The sequence below is a fragment of the Leucoraja erinacea genome, chromosome 15 (genome assembly GCF_028641065.1).
Source record: "Leucoraja erinacea ecotype New England chromosome 15, Leri_hhj_1, whole genome shotgun sequence".
Lineage (NCBI taxonomy): Eukaryota > Metazoa > Chordata > Chondrichthyes > Rajiformes > Rajidae > Leucoraja > Leucoraja erinaceus.
The window spans coordinates 4557557-4583582 of NC_073391.1; the positions used below are offsets into that span (position 1 = coordinate 4557557).

The following is a 26026-nucleotide window of genomic DNA, read 5'->3' on the forward strand; positions in this document are numbered from 1 at the left end:
GGTTTATTTTATTAAACTGTTTGCAGCCACTATTGCCCGTGAATGTATTCATTAGACAAATTTATTCCATTTTATTTACTGGATTTTATGATTCAGAAAGGGAATTTTGAGAAGTGGAGTTTTACTTTGGTAGGAGGGGGGGGGGAGAGGGGTAAGAAAAGTTAGCATACTCTTTAAATATTGTGTACACTATTTATATTCCAGTTGCGAACAGTCATAAGATAACTGGGGTTTATATTTTGGAGCACAAAATATATGAATGATATTGCACAAATGCTAGAGCATTTGACTCAAGAATATCTGTGGATACAAAATTTAGATGGAATCTTTCTGACAAAATTTTAATTTCTATTAAAGATTTTGGTCCTTTTAGTGGCAGATTGCTGTTTGTCCCTTAACGGGGATGAAGTGGAAGAAGAGAATTTTATGAACAGTTGGGGGGAAAAGGAAAGATGGCAGGGAAATGATAAAAGTAAAACTACTTGGTGTTCAGTAACGTTTTAGCCCTGTTTTTTTAAATTTTTTAAAAAGTCTAAAATGAAAAATTACTGTTTTACTTTGTAAATTATTAATAGGGCACTATATAGAGATATACAGCATGGAAACGGATGTTTTGACCCATTTGGTCTATGCCAACAGTCAAACTCCCTTGACTGATAACATGTCCGTGCTGTAATTGTTATATGGTTATATGGTTATGGATGTCATTTATTTTCACTACGAGAATCTAGGAATGAGTATTGCCACCAGACAACATAGAAACATAGAAATTAGGTGCAGGAGTAGGCCATTCGGCCCTTCGAGCCTGCACCGCCGTTCAATATGATCATGGCTGATCATCCAACTCAGTATCCCGTACCTGCCTTCTCTCCATACCCTCTGATCCCCTTGGCCACAATGGCCACATCTAACTCCCTCTTAAATATAGCCAATGAACTGGCCTCAACTACCCTCTGTGGCAGAGAGTTCCAGAGATTCACCACTCTCTGTGGGGAAAAAAGTTCTCCTCATCTCGGTTTTAAAGGATTTTCCCCCTTATCCTTAAGCTGTGACCCCTTGTCCTGGACTTCCCCAACATCGGGAACAATCTTCCTGCATCTAGCCTGTCCAACCCCTTAAGAATTTTGTAAGTTTCTATAAGATCTCCTCTCAATCTCCTAAATTCTAGAGAGTATAAACCAAGTTTATCCAGTCTTTCTTCATAAGACAGTCCTGACATCCCAGGAATCAGTCTGGTGAACCTTCTCTGCACTCCCTCTATGGCAATAATGTCCTTCCTCAGATTTGGAGACCAAAACTGCACGCAATACTCCAGGTGTGGTCTCACCAAGACCCTGTACAACTGCAGTAGAACCTCCCTGCTCCTATACTCAAATCCTCTTGCTATGAAAGCCAACATACCATTCGCTTTCTTTACTGCCTGCTGCACCTGCATGCCTACCTTCAATGACTGGTGTACCATGACACCCAGGTCTCGCTGCATCTCCCCCTTTCCCAATCGGCCACCATTTAGATAATAGTCTGCTTTCCCGTTTTTGCCACCAAAATGGATAACCTCACATTTATCCACATTATACTGCATCTGCCAAACATTTGCCCACTCACCCAGCCTATCCAAGTCACCTTGCAGTCTCCTAGCATCCTCCTCACACCTAACACTGCCCCCCAGCTTAGTGTCATCCGCAAACTTGGAGATATTGCCTTCAATTCCCTCATCCAGATCATTAATATATATTGTAAATAGCTGGGGTCCCATTACTGAGCCTTGCGGTACCCCACTAGTCACTGCCTGCCATTGTGAAAAGGAAAAGGACAACACTTTTATTGTTGAGCACAAACCAACAGTGGATCTTGTATTGTCATTGTAGATGTTGGAAGAGAGAAGGTTAGGGTAGAGTGAAATGCTGGGATTCCCAGTATCCGTCCCCGAGCTGAAAACAATGAAATGTTGATCGCACCCACTTCTGCAGTCAATGCCATGTGGGCAGATGTGTTTCTTCATAAAGTCATTAACAATAGTATCCATCTGGATGGACTCCAAATTTGCTCTACAGAGAAATAATGACTTCTGTAGACTGAATGTTTATAGATCCAGTAAACTGCACATCTTGCTATTTGTAACAGTGATTTAAATGTGTGCGCACAGGTTTAAAAAAAGCACGTAATTGATTTGTAGGAGAAAGGCATCCTCTTGTAAACAAGTTATTTATAATGATTCACATCACATCGTTGTTTTTTTCCATTCTCAGCAAAGTAAACCTGATATTTTCCCAATGTGTTGGTTTAATCAATTAGTAAATGTAATACTAATTTTAGAAATATGGTTACTAATGTGTACAGGAAGATACAGGGTGTATTTAATATAATGTACTAGCTTACGGTGAAATATAACATTTGCATATAACGCATTTAAGAGTTTTTTTAGGAATATTCTTTATGATAGATTCATATTTTTTATTTTTTCCCCATTTCCTGATCAAAGCACTGCATGCATGTGCATACACATACTTTCAGCTTGATTTGAATAATATCTCCACTTATTATGGTGCAATGTGTGAAAAATCCAAGTGTCATTGAAAATAATAATCAGGGTTATTTTTATTTTTTTCCTTTCCCACTGACCTTCATTTCTCAGAACATTAAATAGCAGCATTTGTGTGTCATAATCATTTGGGGAAACCCATGAAGTCTGAAGGAGGGTCTCGACCCGAAAAGCCACCCATTCCTTCTCTCCAGAGATACAAAAGCAAACAAACAATCAGTTTTATTCGTCACATTGCACATAAAGTGCAAGAGATGCTGCCTGTCCTGCTGAGTTACTCCAGTTGTTTGAGTCTGCCATGAAAATAGTCTATTTGTTGACAGCTCCATCAGTTCTTTATTATATTGATACTGATCAATAGTTTTAGGATATTTGTTTGGACAGTGGGTAAAGGTTCCCCACCAAATATTTTTCCATTCCCTACATTCTTTCCATCGACCCAGCTGAACTTGGGTCCTAAGGGAAGGCAAATGCTCGGAATAAACAAGACAGCAAATTGGACTTTTTTGAGACTTTTGTTGCATTAACTGCAGAGCACTGCAGCTAAAGCCTGACAAACCTTCCAAAATTAAGATGGGAAACCCTTGGCCTGTAGTTTGAATCCATTAGTTTGTGGTAGTAGAGCCAATTTTTATGAAGCTATTTGGGGGAACACAAATATATATTTTAAAATAATATAATTATTTTGATTGAACGTTCTGTGAAGAATGGGTAAGGCCCAAATCTAAATAATATTGTCTTTTTTTTTGTTATTATGTTCGGTTCAAGCAGCCGTTTTAAACTATATCATGAATCATATCCACAGCAAACAAATACCAAGTGGCATATTCTAAACAAAAATTGTATCGTATTGTATAATTATTTTGATTGAACGTCAGAATGCATCTGAAAATGTGATGCACATTTGAAATCAACCAATATATTATTCGATAAAAGAGAGAATATTAATTGTATCAATGTATTTGTTGGTCCATCTCAATTGGAAGAACAGCATTATTAAGTAACATTTTTGGATTGGGAGAAAGTGATCTTCTAAGCCTAGGCTTTTGTTTTCTTCTTGCAGTGGAGTTGGCTATGATAATGGACCGGCTGTATGGAGGGGTCTGCTATGCAGGCATTGATACAGATCCCGAGCTGAAGTATCCAAAAGGTGCTGGTAGAGTGGCTTTCTCCAATCAGCAGAGCTACATTGCTGCTATAAGTGCTCGCTTTGTACAGCTGCAGCATGGGGACATTGATAAACGGGTGAGTGAAATGCTGAGTGTCGTCATTATGGACATGTTTATCTATCTGCTGCAATCAATATCAATGTGGGAGAGATGTAGTAACATAATGGCATTTGCAGGTAAATGTATATTGGTAAATGCACCACCCTGGTGATGATTAATACAACATAATCTGTTAGCATATTCTGCTTCAAAATGTCTAACCTTGCAGAAATATTGTAATTGCACTCCACTCTCTGGAAGAACTGCTAATCTGCAACTTTGGAGCTCAAATACTTGTGTGTGTCAGCAAATGTATAGTAATTCAGAAAATGCCTTATTTTATGAATGGCTTAACATGAACAGTGGTCAACTTAACTCCCTGCTTCTTTGTGACTGTTGAATAAAAAAAAAAGACACATCTGTGAACATGTTACTCCACATCATCCTTAATAATTTGAGTTGATGTTAATCTCGGATCTCGCTCGAACAGTTGACCTAACATCAAGGTTTCAATATCAGTTTATTGTCACATGTACCAGATAAGGTACAGTGAAATTTGAGTTACCATACATCCATACTAAGTGAAAAGCAACAAGATACACAACCACATAAAAGTTACCATAAACATCCACCACAGTGGATTCCACATTCCTCACTGTGATGGAAGGCAATACAGTTCAAACTTTGTTCTCCCGCAGTCGGGGCAGTCAAACCGTCCACAGGAGGGTTATCAAAGCCCCCGCAGTCGACGATCGAAGCCCCCCCCCCCCGTCGGGGTGCTCGGAACTCCCGCGCGGGGTGTTTGAAACTCTCTCATGGAGCTCCCGAGTTGGCCTCTTCTTACCAGAGACCGCGGGCTTCACGATATTAAAGTCCATAGGCCCCGCAGTTGGAGCTTCGATCCCCGGCAAAGGGATCACAAGCTCCGCAATGTTAAAGTCCCGCAGACTCCCACGGCTTGTAGCGCCGGGTCGGTCCCCAGGAAAGGCCGCCAGCTCCACGATGTTAGGCCACAGTGGGGACGGAGATACAATATGAAAAAAATTGCATCTCTGTCGAGGTAAGAGATTGGAAAAAAAGTTTCCCTCCCAACCTCCACCCCCCACATAAAACAAGCCAAGGAACACTCAAACATACTTTTCAACACATACTAAAAATAACAAAAAATAGAAAGGACAGACAGACTGTTGGCGAGGCAGTCACTGCAGGTGGCGCCACCTGGTGTTTGCGCTTGCAGAAGAAAGTTCCAAATCTCTACTACTTTCTGCAGGAAGAAAAGCTGATTTTTACCTATCAGGGCCTTTGATCATTTTTGTACAATGCTCCTTTGTCCTGGAATTTCTCAGTCAATGATGATAGCTTATTACTGTCTAACCAGTGGTGCATTTAACATCTTAATGTGCAGTTAAATGATTGTTAATCCCAGTATATGAAATCTCTCCTCAAATTTATCCTGGGAACCGTTGCTCCAATGGTAAATGTAAGACTCTATCGTAGCATCGAACAGAATTTACTGTAAAAAAAATATATAACACTGAGGATAAATGAAATGAAATGAAATGATTCAATTTATTGTCATTGTCAGTGTACAGTACAGAGACAACGAAATGCATTTTTAGCATCTCCCTTGAAAGGGAGACACAGGGCGTCGCGGTGTGCCCGCGCCTGCCGCCGTAATTACATTCCATTACAGGCAAAGGTGGGTGAAGTGTCTTGCCCAAGGACACAACGACAGTATGCACTCCAAGCGGGATTTGAACCGGCTACCTTCCGGTCGCCAGCCGAACTCTTAGCCCATTGTGCTATCTGGTGCACATATGATAATGGTGCACATATGCAAATATGGTGCACAATATGCAAATATGAAGTCCTACTCTGGCAATGACAATTAAACTAGTTTGGAATTTGCCTCTTCTCAGATGCATGCAATCTAATCCCCCAGCTCAAGTTAACTGAAGAGTTTGAAGTTCCTTTACTCAGAGTCCTGGAGTCTTAGTGTGGAAACATGTCCTTCGGCCCAACTTGCTCACACCAGCCAACATGTCCCATCTGCACTAGTCCCACTTGTCTGCATCTGGCCCATATCCATCTAAACGTGGCCTATCCATGTACCTGTCTAAATGTTTCTTAAACATTGCGATAGGACCTGCCTCAACTACCTCCTCCCCTTTGTGTGAAAAAGTTACCTCTCAGGTTCCTATTAAATCTTTCCCCCTCACCTTAAAACAATGTCCTCTGGTTCTCGATTCCCCTACTCTAGGCAAGAGCCGCATTGCGTCCACCCGATCTATTCCTCTCATGATTTTGTACATCTCTATATGATCACCCCTCATTCTCCTGTACTCCAAGGAATAGTGTCCTAGCCTGCTCAATCTTTCCCTGTAGCTCTGGCCCTGGAGACTTGGCAATATCCTTGTAAATCATCTCTGCACCCTTTCAAGTTTGACAACATCCTGTTTATAACAGTGCCCAAAACTGAACATAATACTCTACTAAATGCACCCTCACTAACGTCTTGTACAACTGCAACACGACCTCCCAACTCAATGCTCTGACTGATGAAAGTCAATGTGCCCAAAGCCTTTTTGACCACCCTATTTACCTGTGATGCCACTTTCAACAAACTATGTACCTGTACTCCTAGATCCCTCTGCTCTGCAACACTCCCCAGAGTCTTATCAATCACTGCGTAGGTCCTGCTCCTGTTAGTGCTCCTAAAATACAACACTTCACATATCCCTGTGTTAAATTCCATCAACCATTCCTCGGCCTAGCTCCCCAACCGATCAAGATCCTGCTGCAATTTATGACAACTATACTTGACCCATATGTACAGATTAAACATGCCAAAATAATCTTGTCTATTTCAGTCTACATTGGTATTTTGGAAGGTACAATGAATTTGAATCACTGTTTGCTATGTCACAGAAATGTACTGTTAGACAAGTCTCCTTCAGATTTTAATTGTGCAGTTTTTTAATCTGATTTGTTGCTTATTTTGCATTTAATTTGGGCCTTTTTCCACCCTCTTTACATTTGCCGTCAGAATAAAGTTCTGATATATTCCATGTTAAAGTGATTATTTCCCTTGCTCTACGTCTTGTACCAAAGGATAAAGGACATTTATTGTCACATACACCAATTGGTGCAGTGAAATTTGAGTTACCCTGCAGCACACAGATAAGATAAACACAACACTACAGAATTTAACATTAAACATTAAAAACATCCCCCCCCCCCCCCCCCCCCCCCCCCCCCCCCCCCCCCCCCCCCCCCTCTGAGGGAAGACGTTTTCCCACTCTGAGGGAAGACAACAGAGTTCAGTCCCTTTCCTCTTGTTCACCCGTGGTCGGGGCCTATTGACGCCTCCGCAGTCGCTGCAACAGCGGCCTGATGTTTCAGGCCCTCTCGTCGGGACGATGGAACTCCGATGTCGGAAGACAGCGTCATCCATGATCACATTGAATGGTGGTGCTGGCTCGAAGGGCCAAATGTCCTACTCCTGCACCTATTGTCTATAAGAACGCTCTCAGCGGCTTGTAATTCTGAATCGGCCGCTTCCTACCGGAGACCTCTGCTCCCGAAGTCCACAGGCCGAGCTGCGTGGAGCTCCAACACTGGCGACCTTGGCGAAAGATCCCAGGGCTCCGCAATGTTAAAGTCAGCGCCGCCCGCGGCTGGAAGCTCCACAAACCACAGTTCCACGATGTTAAAGTCGGCAGTCCCAGCACTCCGGAGCTTCCATCACGGCGATCCCCAATAGGAATCGTCCACTCCGCGATGGTACTTCAGTGCTGCGCCGCTGCTGAAGCTGAATCTCTGGCAGGAAAGTCCATGCCGAGGGGCGTAAATCCTGGGGGGACAGGGAAGACACGTTCCCCCGTTTTGAGAGGTGGGGGATGAACCCCCCATTTTTTGTAATCCAGCTTTTAAAACTCGGTGAAATCTCCGCTTTCCGCGAGACAGTGGGGGTGGGACTGATAATCGAGGGAGCCGATTGGACGAGAGATACGTTGGTCAGCAGGCTATGTGGGTGGGACAAGATGATTCAGCGCGATCAATGGAGGAGGGAGGTGTCGGTCAGAGGCGGAAGTAGGGGGTGTGGGACTGAGGATAGAAAATGGTGATTGGAGGAGGGAGACGTGGCACAGACCTGCACCTCGTCCGCAGCCAGGATCGATCCCGGCCGGATCTCTGGCACTGCCGGCGCTGCCAAACCGCCACTGGACCACCCCCATCCCCACCCGAGTGCCCCCCCTTCCCCACGCCCGGGGGTGTCCAAAGACGTCGGGAGTCAGACGGGCGCGGTGTTCCCAGGCCCACAGCTAGCGCAGAGAAGCAGCGCTACACCCAGCTCAACTTTGCCTTTCCCGCCAGGTTAACCTACAGCCCTGCCTGGACTTGCGGGAAATATGGCCCAGGTGTACAGCCTGCGTGGAGAAACAGCGCTGGTGTCCCGTCAGTCCAGGCAGGGCTGTAGGTTAACCTGGCGAGACAGGCAGAGTTGAACTGCATTTAGTGCTGGATTGAGCCTCCGAAGCCTCGCGCGCGCGCGCGCGTGCGTGTGAGTGTGCGCATGCGCGAGTGGCCGTCAAGAAAATGTGTTCCCCGTGTCCCCCGGTCCCCTCCATATTTTGATAGCGATTTCCGTGCCTGGCCGCGCCAATCCAGATGGTAGGCCGCGAGGAGGTGATGAAGATGCGGCTCGGAGGAAAGACGCATCCTCGACCAGGTAGTGACTGTGGAAAACAGTTTCCCCCTACCCCCCCATCCCCCACATAAAGAGATTAAAAGACCTCCAAAACAAACTATGCAGTTACTCATAGTTGTGGAGAGGGAGAGAGCATCTTGCCCACCATGTCCTAGACCACCTATTTACACCATCCTTACATTAATAGATTAATCTTTCCATTTCCCCTCATTTAAAACTTTATTGCTACACTTTCTATTATAAATAAATATAATGTGTTTTGCCATGTGGAGATTCATGTCCATTAACCTTCATATTGAAGCGATCAGTAGTGATCCCAGGAAACCTTTCCACCGTTTGTCGGCACTGGGCCTGTACTCGTTGGAGTTTAGAAGAATGAGGGGAGACCTCATTGAAACATGCCGAATAGTGAAAGGCTTGGAAAGACTAGTGGGAGAATCTAGGACTAGAGGTCAGTCTCAGAATTAAAGGACGTTCTTTTAGGAAGGAGATGAGGAGAAATTTCTCTAGTCAGAGGGTGGAGAATCTATGGAATTCTTTGCCACAGAAGGCTGTGGGGGCCAAGTCAGTGGACATTTTTAAGGCCGAGATAGGTAGATTCTTGATTATTACAGGTGTCAAAGGTTATGGGGAGAAGGCAGGAGAATGGGGTTAGGAGGGAGAGATAGATCAGCCATGATTGAATGGTGGAGTAGACTTAATGGGCCAAATGGCCTACTTCTATTCCTATCACTTATGCCCTACTGAAGAAAATGCCTCGGGACAATAGTTCCAGGATTATATCCCAGGAGAGCTCTGATTACAGTGGTCATGGTTAAAGGTGATCTCCTGACATTTTCTATTCGTTGAATCCATATGTAGACTTAGTTTCTCTTGACTGATTGCAGGCATTTTTGAACTGGATTCAAAAAGGAATTGAATATTAAACGTTACAAAATTAGGGAATGACTTTGATTGTTCCCTGGGTTCAGCACTATTTGACTTGAGTATTTCCACCGAGTTACTCCTGTCCAACACTTTATAATATGATGAGGTAACTCGGAGGGAAATAGCATCCTTGTGATCTTAACTGACTTTCACATTTCTTATGATGTTTGCATTTCCTAAGTTCTTCAAAAAGCAGACTGAATATTGCTGCGAAACAAGATAAAATTGCATTGTTCAGCTAATTTGTTTCACTTTATGGGCTGCAGGTGAATATACCGTTTCAAGTTCAGTCAAATTCTCCTTTTTCATTTATATCACCTTATATGACTAAAGAAAATCATTAATGGGGGCTTTGTCATTGGCAGCACACTGGTTAATAATTGCTTTGGTTGGGCTAACGGAGGTCGACGCTTAAATAGGATTGGAAAACCATACTTGAACATTTACTCATGAACATTCAAGACCTATTGACCATAAATGTTGTTTTTCTCTCTTGTTCTCCTTCTGGCCACAGAAACCTAAGGATTATTCTGCTGTCTATCCCATTCTTTGATTTACCTGAGTATGCTGGAAATATTCAATCGGTCAGGCAGCATCAGTGGGGAGACTTTAGACGCAGACTTCGTTCCTCCCACACTGTTGAGTGCATTGGGCAGCAAGCTTTCGCCATTCTGTTCTGTTATGAGAGATACAAAATAAACGTTTTGTTTTGATAAACTTTCATCAGGATTGAACTGTGTTAAGGATTTCAACAAGAGTTGGGGAAGGCAGTGAAAGAGAAACATAGAAAATAGGTGCAGGAGTAGGCCATTTCGGCCCAGCACCACCATTCAATATAATCATGGCTGATCATCCAAAATCTGCGTTCCTGCTTTCTCCCCATATCCTTTGAATCCCATAGCCCTAAGAGCTACATCTAACTCTCTCTTGAAAACATTGAGTGAATTGGCATCCACTGCCTTCCGTGGCAGAGTATTCCACAAATTCACAACTCTCTTGGTGAAAAAGTTTTTCCTCATCTCTGTCCTAAATGGCCTACCCCTTATTCTTAAACTATGACCCCTGCTTCTGGACTCCCAGAAGAAAGAGAGACAAGGAAGATGTGTAATAGGGTGGAAGGCAGGTCAGATTAGACGCTGCAAAAGGTAATCCGATGAAGGCAGAATATTAAGGCAATGGGGGATGTTTGAATGGGGCAAAATATAGAGGGTATGTGCTAATATGGTGTTGGGTGCCTGCAACACACTGCCAGAGATGATAGTCAAGGCCGATACGATAGTGCTTTTAGTTGGGAACATGGATATGCGGGGAATGGAGGGGTATTGGCAATGTGCAGGCAGGTGAGATTAATTTAGCTTGGCATCATATTTGACACAGACATCTTGGGCGGAATGTCCTGTTCCTGTGCTGTACTGTTTCTGTGTCCAATGAAACCAAATATAGTCTGGAGGTGATGTAATTGTCAAAAGCTGAATCATTATCTGAAATTGTTATACAGTAGTTGAGCAACCTTGAATCCAGGAATAGAAACGAGGAACTGCAGGTGCTGGTTTACAAAATCCACGAGTATGTGTCTAAATAAGACTGGCAACTTGGCCCCACATTCCTCCTGTTTTCCACAAAACCCAATGTGACTAATCTGGTGGCAATTTGTGATATTTGTCCCAAATAAGATGCTCACCAAAGTGATCAGCAAACTCTACCAGGGTCAGACCAGCCCCAGGATATAATATTTGCAAATACAACCAATAATGTGTTGAATGGTGAAGCATAGAACATTTCTGACTTGGCTGGCCATTCAGCCCATTATGTTTATGACAATTAATAAGGACCAAATGATGTCTTCCAGTATTAAGGCTGTAGCCCAGCAGATCTCTGCTTTTCAACTACACATAAAGTAGTGTTTAAATTGGAACACATGGTTTCTGTTGCTTTAACACTTTTAGGCAGTGAATTCCAACCTCTGACTTTCTCTGGTTGAAGAAATGTTTCTTCATCTGCCCTCAGATTCTTCTACCATTTACTCTAACTCCAGGCCCCCTGAATTGTGATCCAAATTCAGAATCTATTGGCCTGTCTTTCTTGCATGGGACCTAAAATCTTTTTCCCTGATTCCCATGTACAAGGTAATTTTAAAACCTGCCTAACTTCTGATATTAGAGCATAACATATAATGAAAAGGAACTGCAGATGCTAAATTTTACCAAAGATAGACAAAATGTTGGAGTAACTCAGCAGGTCAGGCAGCGTGTCTGGAAAAAATGATTCATGTTTCCGGTCGGAAGGGTCCCAACCTGAAACATCACCTTTTCCTTTTCTCCAGACATGCTGCCTGACCCGCTGAGTTGCTCCAGCATTCTGTGTCTATTTGTGATATTAGAGCTTTTTCTGTACCTCACTCCACTTGGCAGACAATTTTATGTTAATAATTACTCTGTGCATGAACACATTCTTCTTCGCATTAGAGTTTAAGAAGGAACTGCAGATGCTGAAAAATCGAAGGTAGACTAAAGTGCTGGAGAAACTCAGCGGGTGAGGCAGCGTCTATGGAGCGAAGGAAATAGGCAACGTTTTAGGTCGAAACCCTTCTTCAGACTGAAACGTTGCCTATTTCCTTCGTCCCTCTTCGCATTAGTCCCAGTTTTACCCCCATTTTGCATTTAATAATTTGACTCATGGCAGGAATTCACATTTTCTGTTTCAGCTAATGCCACACATTTCTCCAAGATTGTTTTTAATCAGACACCGAAGTTTTGCTGACCTTTCCTTGGCGTTTGCAACACATTGCATGATGGATCACTGTCGTGAGTCGTTCTGTGATGCTGCCTATATATTTCCCTTCAATTTCAATGTTCAGGGATATAATATCTAAGCTGTGACCACTGCACCGGCCGTTACATAATTTTGGTTAATGTCCTTAGATTTGATATAGAGTTATAGCTCAATATTTGGTTTGCTTTACAGATTGTTCTCAGATCCCTAATTAGTTCACCAAAAGTTGTTTATAAAAAGGATTTAAACTTTTGTAAGAAGAATTCTAAAATTAGTTCATCTTCATTTTGAAGGTGAGAATGAGGCATTTTAATATCCATCTGATCATTGGAACAGAAACACGAGTCAAAAAACTCTAGTGCACCCAGGGAGGGTAAAAGCCGTCCTGGGACTTGATCATAGTCTGCGCCTTGGATGGGGACATGGAGAGTGGTTGGTATCTGAGCCTTGAGTAGGGGATAGAGTAAGAGTAATTGGACACTGTGCTGAGATTGGGAGAGGAATCGGTCTATGCTTTGGTTGGGTAGGATCAAAGTTGGGAAGAAGTATCTGGGTCTGTTTGTTGAGTCACCGGGCTGGAAAGGAGATATTGGAGTTTGATCATTGTGGTCATTGTGGAGCTGGAGAAGAATTGGGAGAGAATATTGGGGAATGCTGGAGAGAAGTACCTGCCCATGTTTGGAGGTAAATATCACCAACAATTTGTCCTGGTCATAAAGCAGCGTTCTTGTTTTTGGCTAAAGAAGCACACCAGTTCTCCAAAGGCCAAGGGAATTCAGCACCTCGCTCACGGCTCTTACCAATTTCTACCAATGTCCAATCTGAACACATCACAGCTCGGCAACTGCTGTGCCCATGAAAATGCAGAATGTTATGAATGTATCCTAGTCCATCATCCAAACCAGTTTCTTCCCCTCCCCCACCCTCACCCACCCATCCATCAACTTAATCTATTCTTCGCATTGCCTTGAGTGAGCAGCCAATGTAATCAAGGACCATTGGTCATATTCTTTCCTGTTTTGCAGAAGATAAATGGTTATATAATTTGCTAAGGATGAATTCCCCATCTTCCAATGTACCTCATTGCAGCCCATGCTCTTTTTGTAATCTGTACTTTTTCTTTAGCTGTGATACTATTCTACACTCTGATTATTTTATCTTCTTCACTGCTATATATGCTCATGTATGGAATGATGTGCTTGGATAGCACACAACTATAGTTTTTCCCTGAATCTCCGTACAGATGACAATAACAAACAAATACCAATATGTAGAGGGTGCTATTTGAGCAAAAGTGAACGATTGGCCAAAGACCATTGAGGACAATCCAGGGTTGTGTTTAAAGTAATGGGATGGCAGAGAATAAATGAGTGGAGGTGTGGTGTTGGTGATTGAGGACTCCAATGAGGGTCTTGATGGATTAATGGGGTTGAGGAGTTGGGAGCAACATCAGTGGATGATGCATGAGGTATCAAGAATTATGTTTCATGATGGGAATCCAGATTCAGTGTGATTTTGCAAGACCATGGTGACCTGGGAGTAGGTATTCATGGATAAACCCGAGGCAACTTGGCATTACCACTGTAGTGCTCTAAAAGGTGGATTGTATAGAGAATGACGATATCTTGTGTGCTGCTCCTGTCAGCTAAAGGGTGACTCGTGCCTGGAATTATCTGGTCAAATTTACAGTGTGACTGTAAACCACTGGAAATGGTCATTATCATGTTTCACACGCTGGGCTGAGGAGTGCAGGGAAATTAATTTTCAATTGCATGGTGCTTCAAAAAACGGCAGCATTTTGTGATTGAATTTCTGGGCGCTCTGCTGTAAATTATGCAGCAATTTGTACTGCGGCAAACAGTGCTGGGAATACAGATAATTTCAGGTTGTACCTTTGTTTAAAAAAAATCCTCTGGCCAGTTTATTAAATGTGACATCCTTTTGTTTCCATTTAATCCAAATATAAAACTAATCACAGCCCATTTATTGAGAATGGTCATATGACTGCCTTTTGGTAGCTCATAAGGAATATCAATCTAATTTTGTGTGTATGTTTGATCCTGAATAATCAGAGAAAATGGGTGCGGTGTTAAAGGCTGGGAAAGAGCAGTCTGTTTGCTTTTTATGTATAGGTGGAACAAGGCTTTTGAGAAATTACCTCCATTTGAAATGAATTTATGATTTAAAAAAAAGATTAGTCAGAACTCTGAATTCTTAACAATTGTTCCTGATGTGGATGTTCCAGCCAATTGCAACTAATTAATTTGCAGATTTGGAGCATTGTGCAGATTGTAGAAATGCGTGTGGCTGAGGAAATGCGGGTTCCAAATGGCTGCTTTCATTTTCAGGGCATCTGCTCTCTGTTCTTTGAACAGCAGGACTCCATTGGTGGCTATTGTGCAAACATCCTACTGCAGTAGGATGCCACAAATTGTTTTCTAGTTCTTGTTCTGCGATAAACAAGGGCAATATTTTAATGTCCACCACTATACAAATGTTCTTCACGCCTATTCTTAAATGAACAAAGAGTTATTCTTTCTACACAATCGATAGTACAAACATACCTTTAGGCATTGAATGTATGTGATATTCAAATGTATTTCATGGAATCCTTTGCAGTGATATATAAGAACATTTGATGTGGCTTTTCATTTATTCTGATGTAATTAATAACTTTGTGGAATCGGTATAAATCATAATGGTTACTTTTTAGGAACAAAACTTAATATTAACATCTCTCTTAACAAATAGTACCTTGTAATCATTAGATTTCTGTGAAACATTTTTTATTTTAGCTCTTCGAGTTTGTTTGATTGCGTGTTATTCCTCTCATTTTTGAAAAAAATTAAAAAGTATATTTCGAATGAGTGGAATTGTTAGAGTTTAGGTGTGCTGCATAAAGTGTATTCTTGCAGATGAATAAATATTGAACATTACTACGTATATCGTTCTGCTTAGAGGAATGCACAAATCCTGTGACTGATAAGCCTATTAAAAATGTAGGGAATAATAACTAAGGTACCAGATGGGTCTTTCACCCATTCACCTTAACTGCTCAACAGAGAAGGCATCTGGAGACTTGCTACTCACATCTAATGTTTATTGAAAGCCATAAACGTACTGCATTTGAGTGGCTTCACATCTACCTCCCAAGCTGCAGTAACAGTTGAGCTAATCATTTTACGATGAACAATAAATATTGTGTGACTGAAACACTCTCATTTGCCGTCGTCAAAGAGGAAATTGCAAAATGCTATTATGAACTATCATGGCTTTATGAGCGCTCCTAAAATAACATCAACAAAATAATATTTAACAATGGAAAAATGCTTCAGAGTTGAGCTGTTATTATTAGCTGGTGGTCAATACTCCTGTGGTGTGAACATGCCAATGATTTCCTCAGAAGCTCATTCCCCATTTGACACATTAGTAAAGTACTCCACTAACGGGATAAACCTTGCCCTTTATAATGTAGATGTTGAAGCCATTGGGCACTTTATGTAACAAGAGATGGCAATATGTCTCCCTGCTCAGATTATTTTCTATACGTAGATGAAACATCGGTTGGTCGTCTCCATTTGTCTTCACTGTTTGGTGGGCTGTTGCTTTCTTGTGATGATCAGATGGGCTGCGTCAGGAAAGCTGCTAAGTTTTAAATTATAAATTCCTGATAGCCAGCATTTGCTGCTAGTTGCCCTCATGCCTGCTGCAACATTTAATAAGAGCATGTCGGATTTTTTTTACTACAGCACAACTTTCCTAGACCAATCCGTTATTATCCCATCTCTGCCCGGAATCTGCTTGAGGATTCCCCCCCCCCCCCCCCCCCCCCCCCCCCCCCCCCCCCCCCCCCCCATCTTCCTGCGTAGAAAATTGCACAGATTCATGATCCTCTGGATGAGGAAATGCCTTCAGTACTGAATGGTTGAACCTCCTTGAAGACTGTGATCCCTGACTTTGCACAGTTCAACCAGAGGAAACATTATCTCTGCATCTCAAATTGCAACATCATATCTTCATGCTCGTGTTCAAGGCCAACATATTGTTTTCCTTTATGATTGTTTACTTGCCTCCATGTTAACCTTCAGGATTAACATACAAGGGCTCCCAGATACCGATGAACAACAAAATCCCTTCATGTATCATTAGCTGAAAAATACCCTACTTTTCCAGCTTTATTACAGAATGGATGACCCGGTCTCTCCAATTATATTCCCATGACTTCCATCTTGGAATCTTGTCCAAACCCCTAAAGCCTCTTTGCATGCCCTGTGCAATCCACATGGCCACTTGATTTTGTATCTTCAGAAAACTGTATTAGAGATACAGCGCGGAAACAGGCCCTTGTGATCAAAAGATTTGTGCAAGATGTCATTGGTGCAAGGCCTGGTTCTGAGTCGGTTCCTGGAGCCAAACTCACACAATCCCATTGGGATGTAGCTCATCGGATTGTGAGGTTTTCAGAATCCAATGATCTGTTTTTCTAAATATTGATCCTCATTGTGTAATTGATATTAACTTCACCGGTACATTTTATTTGGTGTTACTAATTCATTCAACTCATTTGTAGAGACACGCTTGATCTCTGTTATATCAAAGAGTTTCTCTGTCTTGTCTCTGGTGAAGATGAGCACAAAATAATTTATCTGCCATTTCCTAGTTCTTTAATACTGATATAATTTCTTCTGTCTCTGTCAGTAAGAGTCAGTAAGTGTCAGTAAGGGCTAAGGAGTTAGATGTGGCCCTTGTGGCTAAAGGGATCGGGGGGTATGGAGAGAAGGCAGGTACAGGATATTGAGTTGGATGATCCGCCATGATCATATTGAATGGCGGTGCAGGCTCGAAGGGCCGAATGGCCTACTCCTGCACCTATTTTCTATGTTTCTATGTAACATTAGCTTTTACTAATGTTATTGTGCCTCATGACTAAATGCTAAATGATAAACTTTTAATTTGTTTTTTTGAATGATTATTTTCCTACTATATTTTGTCTCCTTATTAATTTCTTGATTTACCTTTGCTAAACTGAAACATTTCCAATCATCACAGGGGTTGGTGGGTATATGGAACGAGCTGCCAGAGGAGGTAGTTGAAACGGGTACTATATCAACATTAAAATGATATTTGAACAGGCACAAGGCTAGGAAAGGTATAGAGCGATTGGGCAGGTGGGACTGAGTTTTAAAAATGCATGAATTGTTCCCCTAAAGCGCCATATCTATGGAAGCTGAGCCATCACTTTATTCTATTTTACTAATTAAAAAACAAATCAATATTAATACAGTAATATCAGTTATCTTTAACAAGCCATTCCAATTTTATTCAAAGGTCTTTTATTGTCATGTGTACCATTTAAGGTACAGTGATATGCAAATTACCATACAGCCTTACCACAAAATGCCTACACCTAAATAATTCCCAAATGGCAGCAGATAATTGGGCTGTATCAGGTTGGTGCTCGCCATTAAGCCAGCAGATAGTCACCCCAGCTGCTAAAGTTGCAGTCAATACAGTAGTGGGTGTCAACACTGCCTATGTATAGACCACAGGTAGACAAAAATGCTGGAGAAACTCAGTGGGTGAGGCAGCATCAATGGAGCGGAGGAAAGAGGCAACGTTTCGGGCCGAAACCCTTCTTCAGACCACTATTGTTTCTCAAGAGCTTGGCTGAAATACAGGATCCCAACTAATGTATCACCTCTTGCAGTGTCAGCTAAATTGTATTTCAGTTTGATCCTTAAAATGGACTGATTTTGAAATGAGACCTATAATCATTTAATTAATTGCATTGCTTACATTCAAATAATTCAAATTTAATGGGCTATATAATCAGATTTCAGGTGAGTGTGTGTTTTAATGGCTTGAGCCATTGAGAAATCTGTGATTTGAATGCAAAGCAATGGGTTATGGTAGAATACATGCTGAGTGTTTTTCGTAGTTGGCCCTCTGGGCATTGAGCATATTGGATCTTGGCATCACCTGTGTTTCTCTTTTGTGAAAAAACCCAACATACTGTATGAAAGTTATGATATGTGACAATTCTGAATTGGAATACACATCAAATGATTAGCATTTTTGCCATGAAAATGACACAAATCCAAATGGGGCATCCCTTATGCATTGATCAATTTAATATTTATTTGAGGTCATAATATAAATTGTAGTTGTGCTGCAAGTCCAAACATTTGTGTACATTTTCCTGGTTTTGATAAACTTTCAACCTCACCTCCGGCATAATTAAAGGGACAACACATGAATCTCAGCGCTACAAAGCTATCCTTGGTAATATTAGGAGGTCAGTTGCTAAGATTGGCTGAGCTGCTTTATGGAATAGTCCAGGAATAACTGGCCAGCGATGTGAGCTGTATCTATTGTCTATTTTTCTTCTTTCAGCATGTCTGCCTTCTTTTCATCTCATTGCCAGGGTAGACTAACAGAAATCATTAACGGCAATAGTGTAAATCTTCCTGGGACAAATCGGTATTTGTTTCATTAAACTTTGGCTGAACAAAGCCAGGACAGAGGCTGACATTGATGGCAGAGTTTAATGCCTTAATGCTTTAAGGCAAATTATTTTCCTTTGTCTTTGCTCAATGTTGAGTCCAGAATTGCCTGTATGTTGAATTAAAACAGAAAATGGTAGATGTGGTAGGCAGTGCTCATTAAGATATCTTGTGATGTGGCACAACATGGAACTCAACAAAGAATTATTTAAATTATTGCACAAAGCCAAGCTGATCTGGAAGGTTGTGGGGAAATTGGGCTGTCGTGAATATTCAAGAACCTCCACTTTTGTTTTCTTATTGAAGATTTAAAATGTGCACAGTATCAGCTACGTGTAATATACTTTCCTTACATTTGTTCAAGTTTCGACTTAGTAATAAGTGAAATAATTCTCTGTGTTCTTCTGGTCCAGGTGGAAGTCAAGCCATATGTCCTGGATGATCAGATGTGTGATGAATGCCAGGGTGCCCGTTGTGGAGGAAAGTTTGCTCCTTTCTTCTGTGCCAATGTTACCTGTTTGCAGTATTACTGTGAATACTGCTGGGCAAGCATACATTCACGTGCTGGCAGGGAATTTCACAAGCCTCTTGTGAAGGAGGGAGGCGATCGCCCACGTCACGTCCCATTCCGCTGGAGCTGAAGCGTCTTAAAGTCTACGAACACGTACAGGAGAGGAGAGCGCTGCCTCAGGGCTGAGAGGCTTCTGGAAATTGGTGCATTCTTCCTCGGATAAAGAATGTTTGTTTTTTGTTTTATTTTGAAGTCACATTACTGAACTTGTCCAAGATTGTCTGGTATATAAAAAAAAATTCAGAGTATCTGTACTGAATCTGCACTTTGGCTCTCAAACATTTGCTTGGTACCTTTTTTGTTTTGTATTGAACTTTGCATTGTGATTTAGGAGTTGTAGCTGATATGACATCAGCCACTGCCAGGTTGGCGCTCACATAACTGTTTCCCATGACAGGAGCATGCACTTATTTTCAGAAACTTAGACTTGCCCCTAGAAGACTTACCAAAGGTAACACACTATAGGTGGCATATGTAGCAAAGCATTCTTCTCAAATATTCAACAATTATACATTTGGGATAATTTAGTATACTACTTCCCCTAAAACAAGCCTTTTTTTGCTCTCCATTTTGACTTGCAAGAATAATACCTCATAAGCTCAATTTGATTTTGCTGGGGGTTTTTGGTTGGGTCTTTCTTAGTGTTATGTAAATGTATGCTGCAATAGCTTTTGCTGCTAAATAAATGGTATTGCAGATATCATAGTACTTTATCAGGCTAGGGTAATAAATAATTGTGGAGCATAATGCTGTCAGGAAAAATGCAGTATAGCATGGAGCAAGCTCCAGAGGAAGGTCAGTAGTTTTGACTGCATGTTTACTTAACCAGGTTGCTGCATGCAATAAATTTTGTGTATCATGTCTCTTATATCTGCTGACAACCTGCCCACCCGTGCACAAATTAATAATGTAGGCAACAAAGAAAGAAATAGCGATATGAGAGAATTGGGTAATAACTGGAAGAGGGCATGCCTCAATGTGAATGCTTATGGAGTTTGAATCTGTGTCCATTCAAGCATAAAGGATATCACAATTACTTATAGATGTAGGATATCTTGAAGTTATGTTGATGGTAGGTGAAGTACTCTGCGGTGATCACTTATAGTGCAATTTTTATATAGCAAGGTGATTATGTATAGTACTGTGATTTAAAAGTAACCGTTGTAATGTCTGACATAAGAGTAAGTGATGCTTCATAACCAGTGTATAAACAAAGTGAGCTCAGTTTAAAAACAATCTGCTGCTTGCACCATTTACATAGCTTCAGACCTTGTCCAAAAAACCAAAGAGCTCATACACTACCAATATATTTGTCAGACTGACAAATGGGCACATTAGGAAAGGAAACTAATGCTAAAGAATTGTCTGCACAAAAGTCAAAATGGAGATGTCTGCTTTCTGGTTCAGAATAAACTCCCCAAAACCCTGAGTATATCCTGCAAAGCTTGAATTCTAATAAGATCTGCTAATTAGTGGACATTTTTTTAGCATGTATAGTGGGGCTGCAGATTTCAATCAAACACAGGCTAAGTGTACCAATAGTGGGGGTTTGTACACAGTGACAGCAGCTCTGGGGACAATCTGACTGGATATGACGCCGCATAGTAGATTTGATACTAATTGTTGAGTCATTTGTGTGTTGTGATGTCTGTTTGTGTCCAGTAAGTCTTTCTTTTCTTTTTTTAGTTTATTTTTTCAGTATTTAGTTGCAAGTATTGGCATTGAAATTGATTTTTTTTTCAAAAAAGAAGTTACTTTTTTACTGGTAAATTGCTTATTATCCCTTTGGAGGTTAACTTCTGGGCTTTTTGTGATATTGCTTTCTTGCCCAGGTATGTTTTTCTATATGTTTTTTCATTATCTGTATAAGACATTTGTTATGCACTACTTTTTGTATCTGGACAGTTTTCAACAGTCAGCTGATTTTTTAAGGCGTGCTTTCTGACTGACATGATCTTTTGCAATACCTCAATTTTGAAATATAGGAAAGAAATTGATATTTTCTAAGTAAGTTTATTCTAAAAATATATATTAATTTAATTCTGCAAGGAAATGATTTAACAGATGGGTAATTTTATTTTTTTCATGCTTATTTGCTTTTTTGGAAACTGAAGGAGCTAGAGCTTTATAACTTTAATATGGAGAATTGTAGTTAGCTACAGTACAAGACTTTAAAGAAAATCTACCTAAATGTGGAAAAGTGAACATTTATAAACCGTTTTCCCCTTCTTAATATAATTTAATGTATGAATTTGAAAGCTGGAATGTAAAGAAATAGTTTAAAAACAAGATGGCTTAGAATAGACACATTTCCATGGGTGCTGGAAGCTGAGAAGAAAGTGAAATAATAAAAAAAATCACTTAATTTGTATATTTATCATTAACCCTTTAAGTACGACTGACCAGAATTGTGAAAGAATTCTTCTGTTCATGTTATTTTTGTACAAATATCTTTTTATGTTAAGTTATAACATGCCCCAATTTGTTTACTTGTTAATGAATTTAAATGAGGTCCTTCATATTGAGAATGTTATTTCTAAGGTGTTCAAATTGTAACTTGATTTAGAGCCCCTTGGTGCAACAGGTCCATATGCGGCCTTCTCTTGATATTGGAGACTTGAATTAGTCAATTTTGAAGGCTAACTTAACCTCAACTCTTTGTTGTAATGTGCAATACTGTTTGTACTGTTTGTAAAAAAAATCAAAAGCATAAATCTTTATTGAAGATTTATTTTCATTGCAAACTTTAGACATTGCGATTCACAAAATCATTTTTCTACTGTCAAATGTGTAACTTTTCTTCATGCTAGTATTTTTTCAATAGTAATGTAGCCTTTGTACTGATACAAATATTCATTGTTATTTTTAGAGAGATTTTTGCTAAAAGCAGAGGATTTAAACATATTTACATATTTTTCATTTTTATTTTAGTTATTTTTCTTTACAGACTGCTTTTCTCACCATAATAGTCATTTCTGGGAGAGACTTTCATATCTGGTCAATGTCCAATATTATTTTGTATTTTTACTTGGAATAAATTAATTTTATGATGCTAATTCTTTAAAGTTTTATTTTCAGTTTTGTTATTTTTTGGAGCTGAAACATTTGTAATATTGTTACTAAAGTGTCTAGTTTTGAAATGCAAAGCTTCATGTATTAACTTGCTGAAGTGGTTTACAGTAGTGTGGTAATGACAAACGGCTGACAATGTAGAGTGATTGATGTAATTGAATGAATGGGCAATAAAATGATCAGAATGGAGCAGACAAGATGTTGTGCTATTGTCGAAGGCAGCCGGGACAGGGGTGGGGAGGGGGGAGTGCGGACATTGGTGGTGGAGTGCAAAACTTTAATTGTATGTGGGGAGTCTAACTGTCTTGCTGAGTGATAAGGCATGGATTTTTGAAGATGGTAATTGCCTTTTATTTTGTGAAGGCTGGATGTTTGCAGCAATCACTTTTTGTACTGCTTTGTACATCTACTTGATCTTTCTTTCTGTTACTAACCAATCTTTTCCTCTCAGTCTCACTTAGTTGCTACAGTGTTGAAAATATGCCACCAAGTATTTATAAATGCAAGCGATTACTATATACCCCAAATGGGTAGCTAGCCGGAAATTGTAGGTAAATGTGAAAATTCAGCAAATTTTTTTTTTTTGCACAAAATTCATAGCTAATGCACCATTTTGGTATTGAGTACATTCACTTAACATTAAGGTGCTACTACTAAAAATATAATCTAGCCAAACTTTTCTGGATGTAGTTGTATTGGGGTATACAGTACAAGTATTTGTAACTTTGCTGTTAAATAATGGAAAACATTTTTAGAGTGTTCAAAGCTAGGATGTCTGTTTGTTTCTAAACAAACTACTAATTTTAAATGTATCTTTTACTGTTCTCCTAGATTGTTTAGCTAGTACTCTTAACACAGCATATACATTTTGGCTTGGACTAATGCTTGTACGGAACTGCAGTACTGTGACTAAACATGGAGCTCAATCAATGCTGCTACTGCTTACCAATGCTTAAGTTTGTAGTTTGGACTTTAATTTTTCTGTACTAACAAGTAAACTTATTAAACTTAGTTGTATGAAGCAGTAACATTTGTCATGATTTTGCATGATCATTGACGAGTGTTGGAATGATCTGCAGCTGCTGTTAAAACCACAGAAGCCGCTTGTAGTCTTTTTGGGTGAAAGCTCTTGTGTGCAAAACATCTTGGGTCCATGAACCTTGAACTTGCAAAGCAGCACCATCTGCAGGCAGTACTCACCCATTGAATTATCGGCAACTGGTTATAGTTCTGCTGTGCCAAATGTCTGGAATTTACTCAGAACACCCAAATGTAACATTTTACCAGTTCAACAGATAATTATTAATAAACTATTTAACTAAGCACAAATGACAACATTCTAATTTCTAGCAAAAGAAGCGAATAAATATATTGCTGGAGAAACCTTTGTTTTCACTTCCAGTTAATACTGATGGTTTTAATTGGCTCTACACAAATAATTATTCTTCCCTAATGCAAGATTTTTTGTTCAAGTTCACCAACTCCCCAAAGACCATAAAATTCCACAATATCTAGTCTTTGAGTGAAAGTAGATGTCTTGCTATCTTTATATATATTTTAATGTAGTTAACAACGGTCATGAAGCAATCACTCTAAGAATTCGCACAATGAAGTTTGTACATTAAATAATGGAAGCTGATAAATGTTTTCGAAATTACACAGCAACTGTGTATTTCTGCTGTACTGTATTGTTAGAATTATGCCCAAAAGGCACTTGGTCTACTGAGCAATAAGGAGCAAAGAAACTTCAGTATCCTCAGAGCACAATGCTTTAATTAATCGATCACTTTCAAACTAGAAGGGCACATTTAATCCATAATAATATGAATTAGTTAGAGGTAGGTCTACTGGAGTGAAGTTATGTTATAGAGACCATACACATAATCTAATTGAAATTTGTTGGATCGGATTACTTCCTTCACTTTGCTGCTTTCATTTCTTTGCCCCCTACCTCAAATAAAACCACTTAACTGTGAGCATCGGTCCAAAATGCTTCCATCTGAGGCTGGCACTTTTGAGTAAGCAATTCCAACAGCAAGTGAAAAATACGAATGTTAAAAGTTGATTATGTCTGCGTGGTATTGAATAGCACAAATGTACTTTGTCTGTACTGAACTGTACTGTACTTAGACATTCATAATAAAAGTCCAACGTAAGGACTTGAGCTGTGGTCATTTCCTTCAATCAATAACTCACTGTAAATTCCCTTTGATATTTGAACAGTTGAACCTCTACTAAAGCATATTTAATCCTTTCATAATTATTTTGCTTTTTTCATGTTCTGTTTGTGAGCTTTGTCAATTGATAAATATGGTGCTACAAAAGGTTTATTCTACATGTGTGGAGTGTCAAACAAGCTATTAAGCTGTTATTTCCCCATTACAGCACCAATAGATGTTTGGGCTTAACAATATCAATGATAAAAATGGCAAACTGCTCTCCAATAACAATAGCTGCTCCATCCCAAAATATTTATTCTTTAAGAAAAATACAATTCAATTTCATTTCTTCACAGAATGATTATTTAAAAAATATATTTTTCTTTACTCATGCTCATGTCCCCAATTCTCCCACCTCCGTATTTCTACTTTATTTTTTTTATCTTAAACTCCCTCAATCAAGTCAGTGATCAAATACCCGAGTAATGGACATGTCACCACTTAGAATACAATCACACTTGCACATTTGGTCTTCAATGTTGTACTTCACCATTTGAGGAACTTCTATTCACTAAATAATAACTTTGACATAAATTGGTAAGCAAACTACCCACACAATTTCAGAAAATTTCTAGATAACCTTGAAGATGAATAAGAGATGAAAGTGTGGCCTCAATAGCATAGGAATAGGCTCTCCTGCAAGGATCAGCAACCATGCAGCTGAATACTGAATGCATGCATTCCTGCTCTGCAACCTGCCAGAATGAAGGTAAGAGTGGTGAATATTGTACATTTCCCAAAAGTTTCCTGTTGCCCTTAATTTTTGTTTTTAGTTGCATGTATATTGAATTCTGTAACCAAGAAATACAATCGAATCTTCCTGATAATCTTGGTGGCAGAAATCAGATCTGTTTTCATGATCCCAGCGCAGATGAGTCTCTGCATGGGTTCGGAAATTGGCCTGTCTATAACTACTGCCCAGTAGCTCTAACATTGACCAGGACAAAGTGCTTTCAATGACTGGCAATGGCCCAGATCTTGGCCAGACATTCTACATCTCTTACAAGATTGGTCCAGGGTTTAGCTGTGAACCAGTTTGACAATAAGAACCCCAATGTCAGGTTGTTATTCCCTGATTACAGCTTAGCCTTCAACAAGACCATCGAATGATCTTACTCTGGGACCTTAGCCTTGGGATCTGCAACTGGCTTCTGGAGATTCTGACCGCCAGGCCTTAATCAGTTAGAATTGGTGAAAACATTTCCTCCACCCTGACATTGCTCCTTCTCAGGAGAGTGCGCTCACTCCCCTGCACACCCATGACTTTGTGGCCAAGTACAGCATCAACTTTATTTCCATTAGCACCACTGTAGGCTGCATCAACAATGATGAGAAATAATAGAGACTGGGACACGTGTCAGCACAATCAACTAGCCCTTAATCTCAGCAAGACAAAAGAGCTTGTTGTTGACCTAAAGTAGTGATGGAGTGAATGCAACCCTGTCCTTGTCAATGTAGCTGCGGTGGAGATGATCAATAGTTTTAAGTTCTCAGGCATCCA

At 40.2% G+C, this 26026-nt stretch overlaps 1 protein-coding gene across 1 annotated transcript in view; it reads left to right on the forward strand.

The window, feature by feature from the left end:
• cpeb3 (cytoplasmic polyadenylation element binding protein 3) overlaps window positions 1–23330 on the forward strand; it is a 95622-nt gene extending 72292 nt beyond the window's left edge. Inside the window, exons 9-10 of the mRNA XM_055646627.1 lie at window positions 3606–3787; window positions 19077–23330. Coding sequence (XP_055502602.1) covers window positions 3606–3787; window positions 19077–19304 — 410 coding nt within the window. The 3' untranslated portion in view covers window positions 19305–23330. The remainder of the gene's footprint in view (window positions 1–3605; window positions 3788–19076) is intronic.
• The last annotated feature ends 2696 nt before the right edge of the window (window positions 23331–26026 follow it).